At 49.1% G+C, this 20,682-nt stretch overlaps 1 protein-coding gene across 4 annotated transcripts in view; it reads right to left on the reverse strand.

Annotated features, from left to right (window-relative positions):
* LOC126537982 (glucoside xylosyltransferase 2-like) overlaps window positions 1–20,682 on the reverse strand; it is a 51,245-nt gene that overhangs the window by 19,891 nt on the left and 10,672 nt on the right. For 3 of the 4 annotated variants that reach the window (XM_055074583.2, XM_055074582.2, XM_055074584.2), the window contains exons 2-3: window positions 16,930–17,065; window positions 13,538–13,685 (exon numbers count right to left, since the gene is read on the reverse strand). In XM_055074583.2, coding sequence (XP_054930558.2) covers window positions 13,538–13,685; window positions 16,930–17,054 — 273 coding nt within the window. In that variant the 5' untranslated portion in view covers window positions 17,055–17,065. The remainder of the gene's footprint in view (window positions 1–13,537; window positions 13,686–16,929; window positions 17,066–20,682) is intronic. The other variant, XM_055074585.2, reaches the window with a different exon arrangement.

The following is a 20,682-nucleotide window of genomic DNA, read 5'->3' on the forward strand; positions in this document are numbered from 1 at the left end:
GATAGTCAAATCTAACACAGCGGTAAAAAACGCACGGTGGTACCGCACCACCCACGGTAGTTTGTACCACCATAAAACTGTGCGTTAGTACCAATGGAACCTGCGATATGATAAGGTGGTAACGGAAGCGTTTTCATGGTGTTCCCTCGAATGGAGAGAAAAATATCTTTCGTGACGCTGTGACTGAGACGCTACGCCTCTGGTTGAAGACGCCGACGCTGTGGTTAGAAACGCTAGTCTTATGGTCGCAGAAGCGCCGCTGCGACAAGAGGCGGTCAGAGACACATCAGTAGTTTTCGAACTGGTCCTTAAGACAGTGGTACTCGAAGTACCGCTTGGCTTCCGCGTATGAGTAGGCACGGTGGTAAAGAGAACGCTACCTATGAAAAATAGTGAAACAGAGTGCCACAAATAACTACCTCCCAAAACATGCTAAGCGCAGTCTTGGATAGCAACCGGGCTTGGGTCTTGACAATTTTTGTTTTGTTTAGGGAACGCTTACATTGTCAACTCGTATTAAGATTAATGGAAGCTACCGTTCGAGCGCACCGCTATCTAAAGTACGGTCATACTTATATCTTCGGATTAGCCAGCGATCCGCAGCCAACTCCTAGCTTTGCCTTACTCTTCCATCGTCATTCTTCACTCCAAGGAAACATCGATGACTTCGTTGCACGTTAGCTTCGTGAATTTTACTTTGCATGTGTGCTTCGTGGTTGTCTAGCTGAAGCCAAATTAACGAGCTTAAATTCGGACGTCATTACAATTTACTTCTTGATAGAGCACCGCACACTTCAATGATGTTTTATTACGATAGCATTTATATGACATTCAAGGCGTATTTTCGCCGTCAGGGTCGCCGTCGCCGCCGCGCCGTATGCTGTATGTGTGTGTGAAAGCGTGCGAATGGAGCCGACAATCGCGGCTGAATCTCGCGCATGCAAGGAAGGAAAGCTAGAAAGAAGCGCGGCGTCTTCCGCCGCACGCTAGGTTTCGAGGGGAGGGGAGGGAGTGGGGCCGGCGTTGTAATGCGTCTTCCACGGCCACGGCTGCCATATCAGGCCCCGCACACTCTCAAGTTCAACAAATGGCCACAGAGGGCGAAAAATCAATCGAGGCGTGTTTCAGCGTAAGCGCGCAAGTGGAGCTACTGTAATTTGGTCGAATACTTTAATTTGTGCTTTTTCTGCTAAAGGCGCTAAACATGCTGAATTTTTTACTTTACACAAACCATTGACATAAACAGTCGAAGTGTCTAAGGGTGTTTTTTTACCTCAGGCAAATAGGCAGTTGATTTTTTTTAATTTGATTGTTGAAGCTGCTTTTTAGTCATAGCGTCAAGGTTTTTGTGCTTTATTAACCACCGACAGCCGACAGCCTATTGGTATCGATGCGTTTCCTGGCCGTTGGCGTTCGAATACTACGGCGGTAAAACATTTTCGAAAGCATGCTGGTTTCGTCTGCGAGTCATTACATAGACTTGCTGTAGAGAGGTCTACTCTTGGCAAAACATAGTGCCTCATTTTGTTTAGGCGTTGATTATCATAATGAATGCGGAGGAGGTTGAGGGAGTACGCTTGAAGGTACGTTTTTATGCTGTTGATCTCCATAAGACCGTAAGTACGCAAACCGATGTCACAGAACATCCGATGCATCATTGTGTGTTCTCCGTCATCGCTTGTTTGCTGTACGCCTACTAATTCTTCATTTCTTCTTCAAGTGTTGTATCCTCCTTTTGTCCTTGTTCTCTTGTGCTTCACTTACAGTATGTCGTTCCGTCAGCTGTAATGCGCATTTGCAAAACCAATACGTTTGATAAGACGCAGTGGTTATCATAATTTCACTACACATGTATTAAGCTGGCAAATATGGTTCGGATACAGATACCTGTATGCGGACTTGCACGACGTTGATGCGGAGATTAGGATAATTATGACACCCGTAAGGAAGAGGCAGCTGACGGCCGTAAGCTGTTGCGTTATTTCCGCCAAACTACCCGGCCTGGTAGTGCTGTAAAGATGCTGTATAAAAGTTACACGCGGTGACAGGGAAATTATTATACTTAGCAGCCGACCGTACGTTTTGTAGCTTAGGTCTTCTTTCTTGCGCGTTTGTTAATGCCTTATTAAGCCTTAAATGCCTTATTAATGAGCCATTTCTTGACTATGTTCTTGACTATTGTTACGTTTCGCCTACAACGCGCGGTATAGCCGGCGCGGATGCAACGGACGCCGGGCCTTCGTTCCAAGCGGCGGACATTTTGGCCCGTTCAGCGCCGCCGATACGCCTCCCCGCCAAGCGCGTCCAGGCGTGTTTCAGTGCCACGTGTCTTCGTGTGTGCGTGTGTGTGTGTGTGCCCACGCTTGTCAAAGCGCGGCAGCCGGGGAGAGGAGCTCCCCAAGTGTGAAGCGAGGAGGTCTGTCCGGCGCCCGGCCGGCGGTTGAGTCACTACACTCGTCTCAACATGTATCTCAGCTCGTCCGTACCCGCCGTCACGTGGTCTCGTCACGAGGTCTTCCTTCTTGCCCTCAACTGCGAAAGTATAAGAGCAGCTGCCCCCGGACGCCAAGAGGGAGGCTCCGATTTCTTCTGTCGAGTTACGTGCTCTCCCGTCTCTCACTTCGGTCGACCTGACCGCCCGCTCTTTTGCGATGTTAGAATAAACCAGTTGTTCTGTTACCAGCCGACTCATGCTTTGCCGGGACCTTCGGATGCTTCCAGTGCCCCAGGCCGCCAGGCCAACGCTACCCTTGGGGCTTGCGACCCGTTTGCAATAACGGGCGTTAGCACTGAGGTTCCAACAACTCGTGCCAGCGGTGCGATTACAACAACTGGCTGGTAGCGGTGAGATCGCGACAACGGAGGCCAGCAGCGAAGAGATGCAGTTGACTGTATGCTGAGCAGCACAACGACCATCCGGGAGCAGTGCAACGAGCCCTGTGTGATGACTGGTTGCCTGCAGCGGAACGACTGCGCTGAATGGCTGCGAGGTTTGGTGAGTGCGGGACTTTCTTCTTCTGAGTTTTGCCAGGCTTTTGTTAGTGTTAGAAACAGAGCTGGTAATTGTGGTTGTCGTTGCTGCCGGGTTAGTTTGCGGCAAGACAATAGTAGGCAGTAGAGAAAGCAGCATTCAGAGCAGCCATGGATTTGAAGTCGTTGCGCAAACCGAAATTGCTGGAGCTTGCAAGAGAGTTGGGTCTGGATGTCTCAGACAAACTCAGAAAACCGGAACTGCTAAGGGCTATTCTTGAGTTAGAGGCTGAGGATGACGAGCTGTCGGAATGCCTTGAGACCATTGAGGAGCGGGCAAAAAGACAGGAGCGCGAACTTAAAGAGCAAAAAGAAAGACATGAGCTCGAACTTAAAGAACAGAAAGAGAAAGAAGAGCGTGAACGTAAAGAACAGATAGAGCGAGAGCAACAAGAAAAAGAGCGCGACCGTCAACACGCTTTGGAAATGAAGCGTCTCGAGGTAGAGATGGAACGCGCTCGTAATGGAAGTCAGGCACACGGCGCAGGAGAACGAGTATTGTTCAAAATGACTGACCTGATGCGGCCGTTTAAGCTTGGAGAGGACATTGGTTTGTTCCTGGTTAACTTTGAGCGAACGTGCGAGAAGCAGGGGTTCTCTCGGGAAACGTGGCCACAGCGCTTGCTCACTTTGTTACCCGGCGAGGCGGCCGACGTAGTCGCTCGCTTGAAGAGAGAGGAGGCAGAGGATTTCGACCAAGTGAAATCGAGTCTGCTAAAAAAGTACAGGCTGTCAGCGGAGGCGTTCCGTCGGAAGTTTCGGGAAAATGAGAAAGGTAAAAGTGAGTCATATACAGAGTTTGCCTACAGGCTTATGTCAAACATGCAGGAGTGGCTCAAAGAAGAGAAAGCGTTGGGTGATCACGAGAAAGTTCTGCAGTGTTTCGGGCTGGAACAGTTTTATAGTCGGTTACCTGAGAACGTGCGGTACTGGGTCTTGGATAGGCCAGACGTTAGTACGGTGGCTAGAGCCGCTGAGCTAGCCGAGGAGTTTGTGACGCGTCGGGCTCGCGGAGCAAAGGACGGTCAAAAGGGTGAATTTGGCTCGAAGTTTGAGAGGCCGAAGTTCACACCCATGAGAGCAAAGGGGGACACACGTAGTGCGGATGCGAGTGAAAGCAGTCCGACCGAACGTAAGGAGACGGCGGCAGCCGAAGCCGAACGCAGAAAGCGGTTCGAGACGAGGCAAGTGCGCGTGTGTTATACGTGTCAGAAGCCGGGTCACTTTTCGGCGCAGTGTCCAGAAACAAAAACAAAAGTCGTGTTTTTGTCATTATGCAGCACTGACGAGAACATGAAGCTTCTCGAGCCTTACATGCGAGACCTCCTCGTAAACGGGAAAGAGTGCCGAGTGCTTCGCGATTCCGCAGCTACGATGGATGTAGTTCACCCCTCTTACGTAGAACCCGATATGTTCACGGGCGAGTGCGCATGGATCAAGCAAGCCGTGGAGGCTCATAGCGTGTGTCTGCCCGTAGCAAAAGTGCTTATTGAAGGACCTTTCGGAGCGCTTGAGACGGAGGCCGCAGTGTCATCTATGCTGCCCCCCCCCCCAGTACCCGTACCTATTTTCGAACAGGTCCGATCACCTCCTGCGCGAGAAGGGGCTTTTGTTTGGTGAGGCTAGCGTTCAGGCCTTAACCAGATCGAAGGTTCGGGAGCTCGCTGCAAAGGCGGTAGTTGCGGGGCCGACGTTGTCGTACGATGAGAAAGGGTCAGAGGCGCAGCAAGCTGATATTCAGAGCACGCCCGAACTGAATAAAATTGAGCCTGTAGCGTTAAAGGCACCAGATACTGGAGAGGAAATTCCCGATGCGGGAAAGTTAGAAGAGCTATCTGCAGATTTGCTCATCGCGCCTACGTCAGATGGACTTAATAGGTTGCTAAAAGTCAGCCGGTCGGCTTTGATAGCCGAGCAAAAGAAGGATGGCAGCCTAGAAAACATACGCTGCATTGTCAAGGAAGGTGTCGCCAAGAAAAATGCTCGCTTTGTGGAAAGAGGTGGCGTCCTGTACCGAAAGTATCTAGACCGCAGAGGAGTGGAGTTCGATCAGCTGATCGTGCCTCAGTGCTACCGTCAGGATCTGTTGCGCTTGTCGCATGGGGGTTCGTGGTCCGGACACCTAGGAGTTAAGAAAACTAAGGGCCGTCTCTTGCAGGAGTACTATTGGCCAGGGTGTTTTCGGGACGCAGACCACTTTGTGAAGACATGTGACACCTGTCAGCGGGTGGGCAAACCAGGGGACAAATCGAGGGCGCCGTTGAAGTTGGTACCTATCATTACGGAGCCTTTTAGACGGCTCGTTATTGATACAGTGGGACCTCTGCCGGTAACAACCACGGGGTACAGACACATTTTGACTGTGATCTGCCCAGCGACAAAGTTCCCTGAAGCAGTGCCGCTTAAAGAACTCAGCTCAGTTGAGATAGTCAATGCACTACTGTCCATATTTGCGCGAGTTGGTTTTTCTGCGGAAATCCAAACAGATCAGGACACAGTGTTTGCTAGCCCTTTGACGACAGCCTTTCTCGAAAGGTGTGGGGTAAAGCTGTTAGACAGCTCAGTGTACCACCCACAGTCGAATTCCGTTGAGAAGCTCCACTCCGTCATGAAGCGCGTGCGGATAGCATTGTGGTTTGAACAACAAACTGACTGGGAGCTGTGTCTGCCTGGGGTGATGTTTGCATTACGGACCGCGCCGCATGCGGCTACGGGGTTTTCGCCAGCTGAGCTAGTGTACGGTCGCTCGCTGCGATCTCCGCTTCGCATGCTTCGAGAATCGTGGGAAGGCAGGGGCGACGACCCAGTCGTGGTGGAGTACGTGCTTAAGCTCCTCGAACGCTTAAGAAGGGCACAGGAGTTGTCAGGTGAAGCAATGGCAAAGGCCCAGCAGAGGGCCAAGGTTTATTATGATCGGACAGCCAGGGCCCGTCGTTTTGAGGTGGGCGATGAGGTCATGATATTGCGCACATCGCTAAAAAACAAACTCGACGTGCAGTGGGAGGGCCCAGCACGGATTGTTCAAAAACTGTCGGACGTTAACTACGTGGTCAGTCTGCCAGGAAAACGGAAAGCACAGCAAGTTTACCACTGTAATCTGCTCAAACCCTATAAGCAACGGGAAGCAGTAGTGTGCATGATGGTAAACGTTCCCGAAGAGCTTCCGGTCGAGCTTCCGGGACTAGGCTCAGTGACGAACAGGAAAGACACCGATCAAGTCATTAGTGACTTAATAAGTAAAGCATCGCTGTCGCCTGAGCAGAAAACCGAACTACACCAGCTCTTACTAGAGTTTCAAGGTCTGTTCTCTGAGAGGCCTGGTAGGACTTCTGTCCTTACTCATGACATAGAACTTACCTCCCCAGAGCCAGTACGATCCAAGGCGTACCGGGTGTCACCCCGCCAGAGCGATATTATGGAGGCTGAGGTAAAGAAAATGCTACAGCTCGGTGTTATTGAGGCGGGTGAGAGTGATTATACCTCCCCTTTGATTTTAGTTGAGGTACCGGGCAAGGAACCTCGTCCTTGCGTCGACTACCGCAGGCTTAATTCCATCACTAAGGATCAAATTTATCCGATCCCTAACATCGAGGAGCGCCTTGAGAGAGTGAGTAGCGCTCAGTTTATTTCCACCCTAGATCTTGTCAGGGGTTATTGGCAGGTTCCACTTACAGAAGAGGCTAGTAGGTATGCGGCGTTCATTTCACCAATGGGGACATTCCGTCCTAAAGTTTTGAGTTTTGGTTTGAAGAACGCGCCATACTGCTTTTCAAGCCTCATGGATAAAGTGTTGCGGGGACAGCAAGAATTCGCTTTACCGTATCTAGACGACGTAGCGATATTCTCCGCATCCTGGCCTGAGCATATGGCCCACTTGCGGGCAGTGCTAACCCGCCTGCGCGATGCGGGCTTGACAGTCAAGGCTCCCAAGTGCCAGTTAGCACAGGCCGAGGTTGTCTACCTTGGTCACGTGATTGGTCGGGGTCGTCGCCGCCCCTCTGAAATAAAGGTGGCCGCTGTGCGAGACTTCCCGCAACCGCGCACGAAGACCGATATTCGGTCGTTCTTAGGTGTCGCCGGCTACTATCAGAGGTACATCCCCAGGTACTCTGATATCGCGGCTCCCCTGACGGATGCTCTAAGAAAGACAGAGCCGCAAACAGTCGTCTGGGACGAGACAAAGGAAAGAGCTTTTAGCGCCCTAAAGAGCGCTTTAACAAGCCAGCCTGTGCTACGATCGCCCGACTACACAAAAGGGTTCGTTGTTCAGTGCGATGCTAGTGAGCGAGGCATGGGCGTTGTACTGTGTCAACGGGAAAATGGAGAAGTAGAACACCCCGTCCTGTATGCTAGTCGTAAGCTGACCAGTCGTGAGCAGGCGTACAGCGCCACCGAGAAAGAGTGTGCGTGTATCGTGTGGGCCGTTCAGAAATTGTCATGCTACCTAGCCGGCTCGAGGTTTATCATTGAGACGGATCACTGCCCTCTCCAATGGCTGCAGACCATCTCTCCTAAAAATGGCCGCCTCCTGCGCTGGAGCCTCGCTTTGCAACAATATTCCTTTGAGGTGCGTTACAAAAAGGGGAGTCTCAACGGTAACGCCGATGGCTTAAGTCGAAGCCCCTAACGTGGGAATCAGCCTCAAAATTGTTTGTTACTGATGTTTTTCTTCCTGAGGCAGGATTTTTTTTAACCTATTGCTTTTGTGTAGTGTTTCAAAGTGATGATGTGCTTTCTAGTGCAATTTTCCGATTTGTGGACGCGTTCTGAGTGCTGCTAAACTACTGTAAGGAACTAGGCAGTAGTATAAAAGGGGAAAAAGCCTGGCAGGGCTTAGTGAGGGTTGTGCCGTGCTTGCTGACTGAGCGGTTGACTTTCGGCGTAGTTCTAACGCTTGCCGGAAACGAGAACAAAAATGTCAACTCTCCCGAAGTCACTTTGCAGTGTCCTGTGTGAACCTGAACGAGAGAACGAGGCCTTCTCTGTGCGCTGCGCTCAAGAAACGCCGAAGGACGCCCGACTTCGGTTATGAGCATCATCGAGCGACATCCCTCCGGACAGCGGATGCAGACCCCTGACCATCGGGATCTCCTTCCCCCGGCGGGGCGGTCTGTTACGTTTCGCCTACAACGCGCGGTATAGCCGGCGCGGATGCAACGGACGCCGGGCCTTCGTTCCAAGCGGCGGACATTTTGGCCCGTTCAGCGCCGCCGATACGCCTCCCCGCCAAGCGCGTCCAGGCGTGTTTCAGTGCCACGTGTCTTCGTGTGTGCGTGTGTGTGTGTGTGCCCACGCTTGTCAAAGCGCGGCAGCCGGGGAGAGGAGCTCCCCAAGTGTGAAGCGAGGAGGTCTGTCCGGCGCCCGGCCGGCGGTTGAGTCACTACACTCGTCTCAACATGTATCTCAGCTCGTCCGTACCCGCCGTCACGTGGTCTCGTCACGAGGTCTTCCTTCTTGCCCTCAACTGCGAAAGTATAAGAGCAGCTGCCCCCGGACGCCAAGAGGGAGGCTCCGATTTCTTCTGTCGAGTTACGTGCTCTCCCGTCTCTCACTTCGGTCGACCTGACCGCCCGCTCTTTTGCGATGTTAGAATAAACCAGTTGTTCTGTTACCAGCCGACTCATGCTTTGCCGGGACCTTCGGATGCTTCCAGTGCCCCAGGCCGCCAGGCCAACGCTACCCTTGGGGCTTGCGACCCGTTTGCAATAACGGGCGTCAGCACTGAGGTTCCAACAACTCGTGCCAGCGGTGCGATTACAACACTATGTAACCGCGTTTGTGTGGATGCGTAGACGTGTGCTTTTTGTTGTACTTGTAAAATGCAAATAAAATATTTTCAGGTTTACTCAATCTTCGGTGTCGTGTGCGTTTATTCCATTCGAGGCCATCGTGCCTCCTGGAAACCGCATTCTGTCAGTAGCCCTACACTAAATGCAACAGCTGGAGCGCGGCGGCACAACTCGTGGTAACGGCGGCGTAATAAACGAAAAACCGCTCGGGATGCCCTTAAAAGTCAGTTAAGAGTGTGCCTTAACTCGATATGACTCAGCGCTACATGTATTCTGCTGCGCCTTGATCATGCTCCCGCCAGTTTGGTTGCTGTGTGGCAAACGTAGCGCCTACATATATATATATATATATATATATATATATATATATATATATATATATATATATATATATATATATATATATATATATATATAGGCGCTACGTTTGCCACACAGCAACTAAACTGGCGGGAGCACGATCGAGGCGCAGCAGCCAGAAACCCAGTAAAGCCACAGAACACCTGGTAAAGCGGCCATACTGTGCAAAACCCCGTTTCCGTTTCCTGTTGTACAGCGCCACCTGTGGTCGCATACTTTAGTTCACGACGCCACCGCTACGCTTATTTCCGTAGCACTGTGGAAGGTACAGTTTACCTTCTCTAAGTTTGTATAGGTGTTCTGTGGCCATATCATGAAAGCGATCTGCGTTGCGGGCCGAGTCTAAGCGCTTCGACGGCTCATACTTTTGCACGTGCTGCGTTCTCGCTGCTTCGTTTGCATTGAAGCGATAGACAGCATGGCAGTCACTTCGCTCGCTGCTGCGCGGCAGTCTAAGTGTGCCGACGACTCATATCTTTGTGCATGCTGTGTTCTCGCCGCTCAGCTTGCATTGGAGGAAGAGGCAGCACGAAGGTAAATTCGCTCGCTGCTGCTGCCGCGCTTCCTCAAGCCAGCGTATTGACAGCGAGTGTCCGCGCCCATAGAGTGTGATGCGCTCACGTTTGCCTGTGCGCGCTAACACCACGCTCGCTAATGTAGTTAGTAAGTGAATGTTTACAGATTTATACGGCCAATAAAGCTGCTATCCTTACTTTGTATAGCTATCTATTACTTTGCTATCGCAATCGATACTTCGCCTTTGGCGCGAGACTGCGGGACTTTTTTTAACCGCTCACAAGACAACCTTAACCTCACTCGGCGTAGTCATACAGATCAATGGGTCATTCCAGCTGTATGGTGGTCATCCTAAACGTTTGTGGAACTTCCGTGGTCTCAGGGTCGTCGGCACATTCGACTGCTAGGGGATCTTGTATAAAGACCTAAACTCACCCATCACCAAGATCATACCAGCACAGTTGTCTTCACGTACTACAGGCAGCTTCGTAGGTGTTTGATTCCCTGCGACAAAACATACTCCCATACAAAAGAAGCAGCCTAGGGGCGTTTCCAAAGCAACATCTGAAGGTGGTAGGCCGTCGCAAACCCTGAAGGCGTTGCCTTAACTTACACTGTTTGCTTTTACAGTCGAGCTGTTAGCCTCTATAGTAGGCCGGGATTTTGCGTGGGCTCGTTCTGTGCTCATCCAAAAACAGTACCGCCACCTAGCGGCCACGGCCACTGAGACAGAGCTCAAACAGCAGCTAAAAAAGGGCTTTGTCGTTGAGTTTCTACGTAACACAAGTGTTTTCTCGCATATTTGAACTGCAAATCGAAGCTATCGTGCCTGCAGCTTGTGACTAATCGTACTTTACGAATTGTCTGACGCAATTTACTATGAAAAATTCAGTTGGCTCAGTAAGGCACTTGGGTTCGGCGGATGACCTACACCCTTAAAACAGTGGAGCTCTTGGAGTGTAAATTGTCCCACAACGATAATCGTCATCTGTCTTGCTTGCGTTTCCTTTGTTGAAAACTCAGCGCTCGCTACTTTCCTGTCGAGAGTGCTGTCACGCTGATAACGTGCAAGCCGTTCTTGACTTAGAAGTACCGGGTTCACAGTGTAAGAGAAAGGAAATACGGGTAAGACAGATAATGATTATCGTTGTGGGAGAAGATAAGCCCCACAGGGTGTAAATTTTTTTAGGAGTGTAAAAGAATGAGGATATATGATGTACTTCCGCACATGCGCGTGCGCATGTGACGTACGTCGCTTCTGGTGGTAGTGTTGGTCTAACGTCGGCTACAGCTTCCCTGTATACCCACTTTCACAGGGTGGAATTGTGGCGGGTTTTTCTTAATGTCACCTTTTTTAGCTGTTTTTATAGCGTAATCACTTGCGGGCTATTTCCCTTGGAAATCTCTCCATTTGTCCAACTGTTTTTAGAGTGCACTCTAAAAACAGTTGCACCCTTTTGGGTGTATATTTGCCACACAACGATAATTGTCATCTGCCTTGCTTGCGTTTCGTCTCTTGAAAACGCCGCGCCAGCCGTTCGTTACTGGGAAGTAGCGGGCTCGCAGCGTTAAAGAAAGGAAATGCGGGAAAGACAGATGACGATTATCGTTGTTCGGAAATATACACCCCAAAGGGTGCAACTGTTTTTAAAGTGTATATGAGACACAATAAAAGTTTTCGTTAGAGTTAGTAACGTCGCAGTTTCGCCCTAAAGGAGAAGCATGGATTATGCTAGCAAATTAGTAGACAGCCATAATAAGTAAGGACAACAGGTTAATCGGCCGTATAAACTTCCAAACATTCACTTACTAAACTAGCAAGCATGACGTCAGCGCGCGCCAGCAAACGTACACACATTGCACTCGATGACCGCGGACACCCTCTGTCAAAGCGTTAGCCTGCGGAAACGGGGCAATAGAAGCGTGCGAAGTGAATTTCTTGCTGTCTATCGCTATAACGCAAACTGAGCGGCGCGCGCAAGCTGCGAGCCGGCGGCCTACCTAGACTCTGCCCCCATAGCAGATCGCTTTCAACATAAAGCCCGCGCGACTGCGCGCTGCTGCGCCATACGCACTTGCTGCCGAAGTACAGCGTCCCGCTACCTCCCTTTGCCACGGTTCCTTGCGCGCGACAGAAGACGGCGCGCTTCTCCCCCGCTTTCTTCCCTTGCGTGTGCGAGATTGAGCCGTGATCGTCAGCTGACCCTCACACGCTGTCACTCGCGCCTAGAGCAAACGGCGCGCGGCTACGGTGTTATCGACCTTGGATTTTGTACGAAACATCACGGCGACGGCGACGACGACCGCAAAAGTGCCCCTGCATTGTTCATATAATTGCTATCGCCATAAAAGTAAGCTGCTACACTTGCAGCGGCAAGTATGCCATACAGTCGGCCAAACCATACAGTCCGTGCAGAAAGAAAGGAGGCTACTACAGTTGCTGCGACAAGCATACCATACAGTCAGTCATACATACAGTCCATGCATAAAGAAAGCAGGTTACTAAAGTTGCGGCGACAAGTATTCCATACTGCCGGCCATATCATACAGTTGGTGCAGAAGGAAAGCAGGCCACTACAGTTGCAGCGACAAGTCCACCGCACAGTTGGCCGTATCATAGTAGCACCCGCTACTGTAGTGACTTAAATGCAGCCACTACAGTTGCGGCGATAAATATATCACACAGTCGGCCATACCATACAGTCGGTACAGAAAGAAAGCTGGTCACTGCAGCTGCCGCAAGAAGTAACATTGTACAGTTAGTGTAGAAAGAAAGTGGGTCACTACAGTTCCTGCATCGCGACGCCATCTACATTGACACGAATCAAGTGACATGCCTGCAGATAATAAAAACCCTGTCTCGATCCCATATGCTGCCTGTAGATGGCGTTGCGATGCAGTTTGCCGTTGCTCCGGCTCCCACTGCGTGGAGTATACCACTTTTGTCGGCGCCTGTACGTGTGCAAGATGAACCACTGGAACGAGTACTGTCACGTAGTAGTGACGGTGAATAACACAGCAACAAAACTGTGAAAGACGAAACTAACTCTTTATTGGGCGAACCTGTGCCCACAGAAGCAAGTTACACTCAAAGCACAGCGATAGCGGCGAACGCGGTCGGCGATCGTCGAAATCTGCGCGCCAAGCGCGTCTGCTTTTATGCATGAGTTATCGAACGTTCCAGAGTAATCGCTGGTGCCCGCGCGCCTCTCAGAAAGTACTACACAATTCACGTCGTTCATACAGTCAGATTACACAAACTTTGGTGACCACAGACAACAGATGGAACCACCAATAGCATTCGAGAAACTTCCAATACATGCAGGCGCGTTCCACGCTTAGCGACAAACTTTCATATTTGTGAAAAGCGGAGACCCGAAACAGATGAACAAGTACACGTGTCAGTGCTTCCCCGGGGTCTCACGATTCCCACTAGGAAGTTTCTACAGTAATTATTTTTATGTTTTTGTTTCTCTTGTTTTTGTTGTTTTGTTTATTAGTAGGCAAGAAGCCAGGAGTTGCGTTAACCGCAAGAGTGCAAAACTTGGTGACTAAAAGTGCTGTACGAGAGGATATTAACAGAGAAATGAAGAAGTTACGTCTTCTTGCAATGCCTATACAAATCAGAGTTCCTAAATTATCTTGTGCTGATCTGCCATCGCAATAATCATAGTTTTTTTCACCATCACATCGTAACATATCAGTTAACATCGCTGATAAGAATAAGAGAACACTTACGAAACCCGATGCTAAGTCTTTCACAGGCTTAGCAACTGTAGCGTTCAGCTAAATTGTTAGTACTTTCAGCGAAACGCCGATGAAAATGGAAGCAAGGCACTCACCTCTTTAAGCATATCTTTCTGGCCGATGTCATCAGTGATGATGATTATGCGCATCGGAGACTTGGAGTAGGCGATCGCTGATTTCACAGCGATCAGGCCGTCGTCGTATTGGTTTTTGCAAATTACAAACACAATCGTTACGCTTTCACTGTAACGTAGGTAGAAGCGAAAAAAAAGAGAAAACAAAGCATTAGAGATGCCTCAAAAGATCTGAACTGTAGATGAGAACATTGCAGAATTATTGCGGTTCGCGAAAACGGTTCAAACCAGACAGTATAAGGAAAATAACGACGGTTCATTATTAAACTGCATAAGGAACTTCATTAAGGCCGCATATAGAGGAAAGTTAGGATGGAGCAGTAGTAACACTTCTTTACACACACACACACACACACACATACACACATACATATATATATATATATATATATATATATATATATATATATTATACGACTTCTAATTGGTCCACAACACAGATTCAAGCTGGGTTTAATGAGAGACTGGATACCTCAATCTCGATGGCGGCCTGACGTGCTGTTTCGTACGAATAGTCGGAAAAGACACGCACTGCCGAAAGTTTACCATGCCACGCGCCTCGAACATGTCTCCAAGCGTTAGCTGTTGAAACTGCCTGAAGGTATCGCCATTTACCTTTGCTTCTGTACGAACTATGACGCTTTGATACGAGGCATTCCAAAATCGATCTGTGGGTGTCTTCGTATACATCAGGTGGGGTATTCTCAATCACAACTGCCACGACAATAAACATTACGCATCTGGCAGTGGGTTTAGAGCTACAGTCCTCCAGCTTGGCAGCCCGATGCTCATTAGGCTAACAACAACGAAACAACAGCATATCGCAGAGTAACATGCAACACCGATAACCTCCGCCATTCTGTCGAGGCAGCTAGCGTTTTGAGAGGCCATGCGACATTGCTCAACCTCCGTAATCGGCCCAGTTCGGCCCAAATGCAACACACAGTTGGCGTTGCGACACAGCCCCTATTGCGACGTCTCTGTGGCACGTTGTTCGTGCGAGTGCTTCCTCGTTCTTTCTACGCTGGTACTTTGTACTGCAGGAGGGCTTTCCCGCAAGCGCAGCCTCTGAGCCGCGCCCGCAATACTAGCTGCAGGTATATGCTTGAGTGACGTCGGTTGTTATATCCTGGTTCTCTCTCGTACAGGGCACAGGATGCTTATGTTCAGCGTCAAGCGTGCGCGTGTTCTCTTTTCCTCAGTCTCACTGCGCTGGCTTGCCGTGCGTTTTAGTGGAGACGGCGTACTACGAAAGTTTTGGGTAGGTTAAGTCACCATCTTGCTTTATGAGAACCGGTGCTTAGAGCGTATGGGTCAGTCTACTTATCAGGGCGCCAAAGGGGTTTCCAACAGCGCAAATGAAGTAAGCAAAAACCGAAACGCCATGTCAGTTCATCGCATGCTTTGCGTGGAAAATGCTTTGCATCAATACGGATTCCCACAATGCGTGGAATATGCATAATTTTTCTGTGTTAGCTTTTTTTTCTATGGTTTCTTCAGCGTCGGGACGATGCTTTCTTGAGGAACTGGGAAAATTCCATGATTTTTGCTTTTCAGCACGTGTTATCAATTTCTCGCTTTCCAACGTTATCTCTGTTCTTTTCTTTTTTTGCGCGATGACTGCTCACAATACCAGAAATTTCGCATAATTTCGATACAAGCTCCCTAGAATTGTAACCGCGGCGGTGTCCAACGGAACGTTAAAAATGCCGCCAGAACGGATCTTCAACAAAGAAGAGTTCGCAAAGTGATGTGGCATATGTCCTGAAAGTGCTCGATAACGTTATAGTGCCACGTAAAAACGTTTATTATACGCAAATAAATCCATGTTCTGCGGCCGCTCCGAGTAGCTAGTGCCAGAGCAAACGGCGGATAGCCATCTTCTATTCCTTTCGGGCAGTCCTCGGCTATTCAGAAATTCAGAAAAAAAAAAACTTTGTTCGGCATATTAATGCATCTTTAGCGTGTACACGTCGCTTTGACTCTATTAGTTTTCGTGCCGTTGTGACGTTGCGTGACAGACAGGCCAAGTGGGCGCAGCCCGAGAACCTTTGATCAATGCCACAATATTATGGTGAAAAAGGCGTCGCATGAGAAATAATCATTTTTCTTTCGTTGGGCCTAATCATGCATAATCAGTGTGCACACATCATATCAGATGTGGCGTTTTCGCAGTTTTCGTGACGTCGCGTGAGAGAAAGGCGAAGTGATGGGGGGTCCGAAAATTTTTTGGCCAATCACGGAGGGCTGATTGCAGAATTGGAATAGCGAAGTTTGGAATAGCTTTATACTATTGCACCCCTAATTTGTCCAAAGCCCATGAGATAAGAAAGGAGTGTGTTTGGCTTGCGTGAACAAGTTCAGCCGCTCCTATGTACACGGCTTTCTATAGTCGATCTATTTTATTATTGAGCTGCTGCCTTCTAAATCTCGCAATAAATTTGAAAATACCCACCGCTAAGACCCATTCAAATTGCTTTCCTAAAGAATGAAACAAAAAACATAGATTTCGTGAGCACACTGAGAATCCCGCGAAGGCAACCATAGCTTCGTCATGATCACAGAGCCTACGCGTCATACAGACAATTTCGGCCGCTCAGATATAGATTCTCACTAATAAAGTGCATCGTAGAAGGCTATTTTCGACACAACTTTCCTAACTTCAATGTCGCTAAAATGTCCCCAATTTGTTAATCACGTCGCTAAAAAATGTCGCCACTCGCTAAATAAAAACAATTTTGCTAAACTAATAAGAAGGTCACCAAATCTAAGGACAAGATTGCTAAAATGGCAACATAAGTTGCAGTGCACAGTGACGATGTCAAACCTGCACCTTAATGTTTAAAACGAGTTCACACGCTGCTGGAAAACGGAAAGGTTGCTCAAACGAAAGTTTGCCTGCGGTACATTTTGATCGCGTAGCTGTGGCCAAGTAATGAGTGCCGGCATAATCTGTCGGCAAAGAAGAGGTAAGCGAGGCACACGACGCTGCCCGTAGTCCCAACGAAGCTAACCAAATCTAATCTAACAGGCTTCCGGCAAAATTAACGCGAGAAGCACACCTCAGGTTGATTGTACTAGCACTGGCCAGATTACCGCACTTAGCTATTGAAGAGCGTTGAAGGTAGGGTACCAGATTCGTGTAGCATTCCTTCAGCTCGTGCCCTATTACTGAAGCACTAAAATCTAGCCCCAAGCAGGCGCGTCTTCGTTCCGGCAGCACAACACTCTATTGCTGTAGGTCTATAAATGGCCGGTGCTGTAATAGAGCAACTTTTCCTTCGGGCGATTGTGCCGGTTGTAAACCACAACGTCCGTTTCCTTTCTTATAGGCACGTTGTGAATGCGCTCACCTGCGGTTGCGGTTGCGCCGTTCGCGTGCGTCTTCCACCACCATTGTGACGAAGAAGAGCACGAAGAATCCCGCGTAACAAAAGGCCATGCATCTCTCAATCCGAGGCTGCGCTATTCTCCGCATTTTTCGTCCTGCTGAAGAACAACAGAAGCTTACTCTCCTTAACTGTAATTGTGCGGCAAACGAAATACAGCAGTAATGCAATAACGCAAGCACGTGGGGGAAGTTTCTCAGACAACCTGGCCGATATGTTTCTGTAGGCGGAACAATCTGTACGAAAGCGAAATTCGGTCAATCCGCACATCTAAACGTCGGCAGGAAGTTCTGTGACCCCCCACCTTGCTAGCAAACCTTCTTGTCGACTTTGTGCTTCCATCTATCACTCTATACTTTTGATAGGTGTAATAGGCTATTGTAATCCCTTTTCTGGAGGTGGGGGGGGGGGGGGGGGGCATTTGATCACTCCAGAAGGGTTGGCCAGAAATGTAGTAGAAGCATAAATTTTAAGAATTAAAATAGGTTTAAATAAAGCGTACATGAAGCAAATGTTAAGTTGAGGCAGAGTTGCGGGAAAGAAAATGAAAAGGCACTTGCTGGATCGTAAACACAAAAAATAAAAGAAAACATATATACCATATTTAGAAAGCAAGCTTCTCGAAACATTAAACAATGTTCAAAACACGTTCGGAAGAGCTGAGCAACCATTCCAGTGGCATCGCAAAATGTCGAGGTGCCCAAACGTACACCCCAGGAAAAAAGGTTAGATTAGGCAGATGACGACGAAACAGCCCTTCAAAGGTCTCTATGACAAAACAGCGCAAACGACGGGACAGGTTAAAAAACGGCAGGACAATGTATACTATCCTGTCAGACGACAGGACATGCGAAAGACGGACAGGACAATGCGCTGTCCTGTCCAGGACAGGACAGTGCATTGTGCAAACGACGGGACAGGTGAAAAAACGGCAGGACAATGTATACTATCCTGTCAGACGACGGGACATGCGAAAGACGGACAGGACAATGCGCTGTCCTGTCCAGGACAGGACAGTGCATTGTCCTGTGCGTTTTTCGCACGTACCGCCGCCTGCGCTGTTTCGCCATAATGTATGTAAACCAACAAGGCCAGCTAAGAACTCTCGTGCGATTCAAAGGTCTTGTGGTGCTTCCGTTAAATTGCATATCGCTGGCAAAAGGTACAAAACGATCAATCTTTTTTTTCTCACTACAACAACGTAGCGGGCAAGGAGCTGGACCATCACTGCGCAAGTAAAAACTCACCGCGGCCTGCTGTCACTTACAGCAGCTTACGGCACAGCTACTCGTTTATCATCATTAAATATTCTTGCCTCTCTCTTGCGACACAGTTTACTGCTCGACGGACGTATTACCTGCTGAAAATCTGGATAGTTTGATAGGGACAGGAGCGGAAATTCACGCATCGTCACGCGCTTATCCCAAGCCCAGACGCCGTGATAAACGCTGACAAATAAAAACGGGAAACCTGAGGAGGAGGGTATTCTGTAAGAGTCCACCACTCCCGCATAGGTCCCTCACGTCCGCAGAGGCTGTCACCTGGCACCGCCTGCAAGCCAAGAACCACATGTCTCCCAGATGGAGATACCTCACGCAAACGGGAAATCCGGAGGGCCAATTCTGTAGATTCTGCGATAATGTAGGAACTCTAAGACATACCCTATGTGAGTGCACCTACTCCCCGGGATATAATTTATTCAAGGACGAAGAAGCATGGAAAACCGTGCTTCATAGCGAAGACGCGGCAGCACAGGCCAACATTGTCCATCTGGCAGCCGAAGCAGCAAACCGCTTCGTCTACTAACTCCTGCCCCTTAGGGTGACATCGGGCTCCCTGGACGCCTACGAGCGGTACCGGAGCTCCGGTGTCACCCCTTACGGACAATAAAAGTCGCGCACACCTAGTGGACATCCCATTTCGGCCGCTGCTGACTGGATGCAGCTGCACGAGCGAGGAGGAGACGAGCGGCCCTAGCCAATCAGGAACGGCCGAAATGGACAGTCCACGAGGTGGACTCTTACAGAATGCCTCCCATGGATCCCTGAGTGGCACTTTCGCCAATTAATCTACAGCGTCCTTAAAGAATCAGTCTTTAAGGCCAAGCCGTTTTCCTTGCGAGGCGTTCGTCGCAAAAACTGTTGATGGATTCAAGATCTTACCCGCGTATTTCTTCGTTCCATTTGTATCCATCTACAAAAGTTGCACACGTCCAGCTGTTAACCTAGCTTTCGTCACCTGGCTCATACCCACTAAGGGAGGTTGCTCAAAAACTGAGTAGAGGGTAATTAGTGATTGCAAAATTCTAGCAGCGACGAAATGTAGCAGGGGCGTGAGAAATCGGAATTTTCATGCTACAGATAAATAAAAACGTGCAATAAAAGGAAACCGAATTGGGGCTTATGAAATCATAGTTTTGAGCAACACGAGAAGGTAAAAGCAACACGAGAAGGTACCAGCGCGATCGGTTCCAATGCATAAGCAAAACCCGGACAGTGCAATAAGATTCTTAGGGCTCCACGCGAGAGCCAGTGTCTCGAAACTTTAGCATAACTGTAGGCCCGTGTAATTTAGCTGGAGTTATGTCTTTTGTCAATGCAAAAACAGGAAAGACTGCAATAAAGCTTCGGTTGGGGCTAGTTGGTAGATCGTATTTAGACGGTGAAAAAAATTCAGCGCAAACACTTACGGCAACCTACAAAGAGACGAGACAAGCACCGCCAGCGCTTGTCTCGTTTCTTCTCTGCGGGTTGTCTTGGGTGCTTGCGCTGAATTTTTTCCCTTCCAAATAGGAAAGACTGCATCACGTAGTACACTCCAGAAGTGAATCGGCAGCCCCATTCTACAAGAGCGAATCAGGAAGTTCTTGCCCCCATTTTTTTAACCAAATTACGGCTGCAAATGCGCAGTCAACATATCCGTTCCCAGCGATGGACTTTTCTTGAACCGGCCCGACCTTATTTGGCGGTAGCTCCGCGGCACGGCGCTGCTGTCAGGTGTTGTAGATGGCAGTTGGGTTTCACACGTCCACAGTGCGCGAGCAACGAAGTGTGATTCGTTTTCTATGGAGCAACGGATGATCGCCCATCGGAATTCACGGGAAAATGCAGCGCACGTGTGGAAAAAGGGATCTCGCTTTGAGAAGTGTGAGGTGGTGGTGTGAGTTCGCATAAGGGCGTGACGACTGGCATGACAATAAGCGTTTGCGGAGGCCGCGTCCGTCGCTGACTGACGACAGGGGCACCCCAAATTTAGTGCTGTGATGGGACAAATACCTGAACCTATGTGGGGAATATGTGGGTAAATAGTGTAAGCTACGTAGAATAGAACGTATGTTTGTAATTGCCTCAATGCAGCTTACATTCGCTGAGAAAAATATGGGCAAGGACTTCCTGAGCCGCCCTCGTAAAACAAAAGTTGGTGGCCAGGCTCCCAAAATTTACGAAAATGTTCCCTAGTGAGAAGGAACGGGCGAATGAACGGGCGAATCAGCAACTCACGCAACAGGCAGCACAAAATAATCGCCCCTCATCAAAGCCACATACCCAAGTAAGAAAAAAGTCGCCGTTTCAACCGAAAGGCGAAACACAGATTGCGATAGCAAAATAGTGGACAGCTATGCAAAGTAAAGATATTAATTTTATTGGCCGGATAAGCCTGTAAACATGGGCATATACTGAATTAACAAGCATGGTGTCCCGCACGCACAAGTAAATA

Source organism: Dermacentor andersoni, chromosome 4 (assembly GCF_023375885.2).
Source record: "Dermacentor andersoni chromosome 4, qqDerAnde1_hic_scaffold, whole genome shotgun sequence".
Classification (NCBI taxonomy): domain Eukaryota; kingdom Metazoa; phylum Arthropoda; class Arachnida; order Ixodida; family Ixodidae; genus Dermacentor; species Dermacentor andersoni.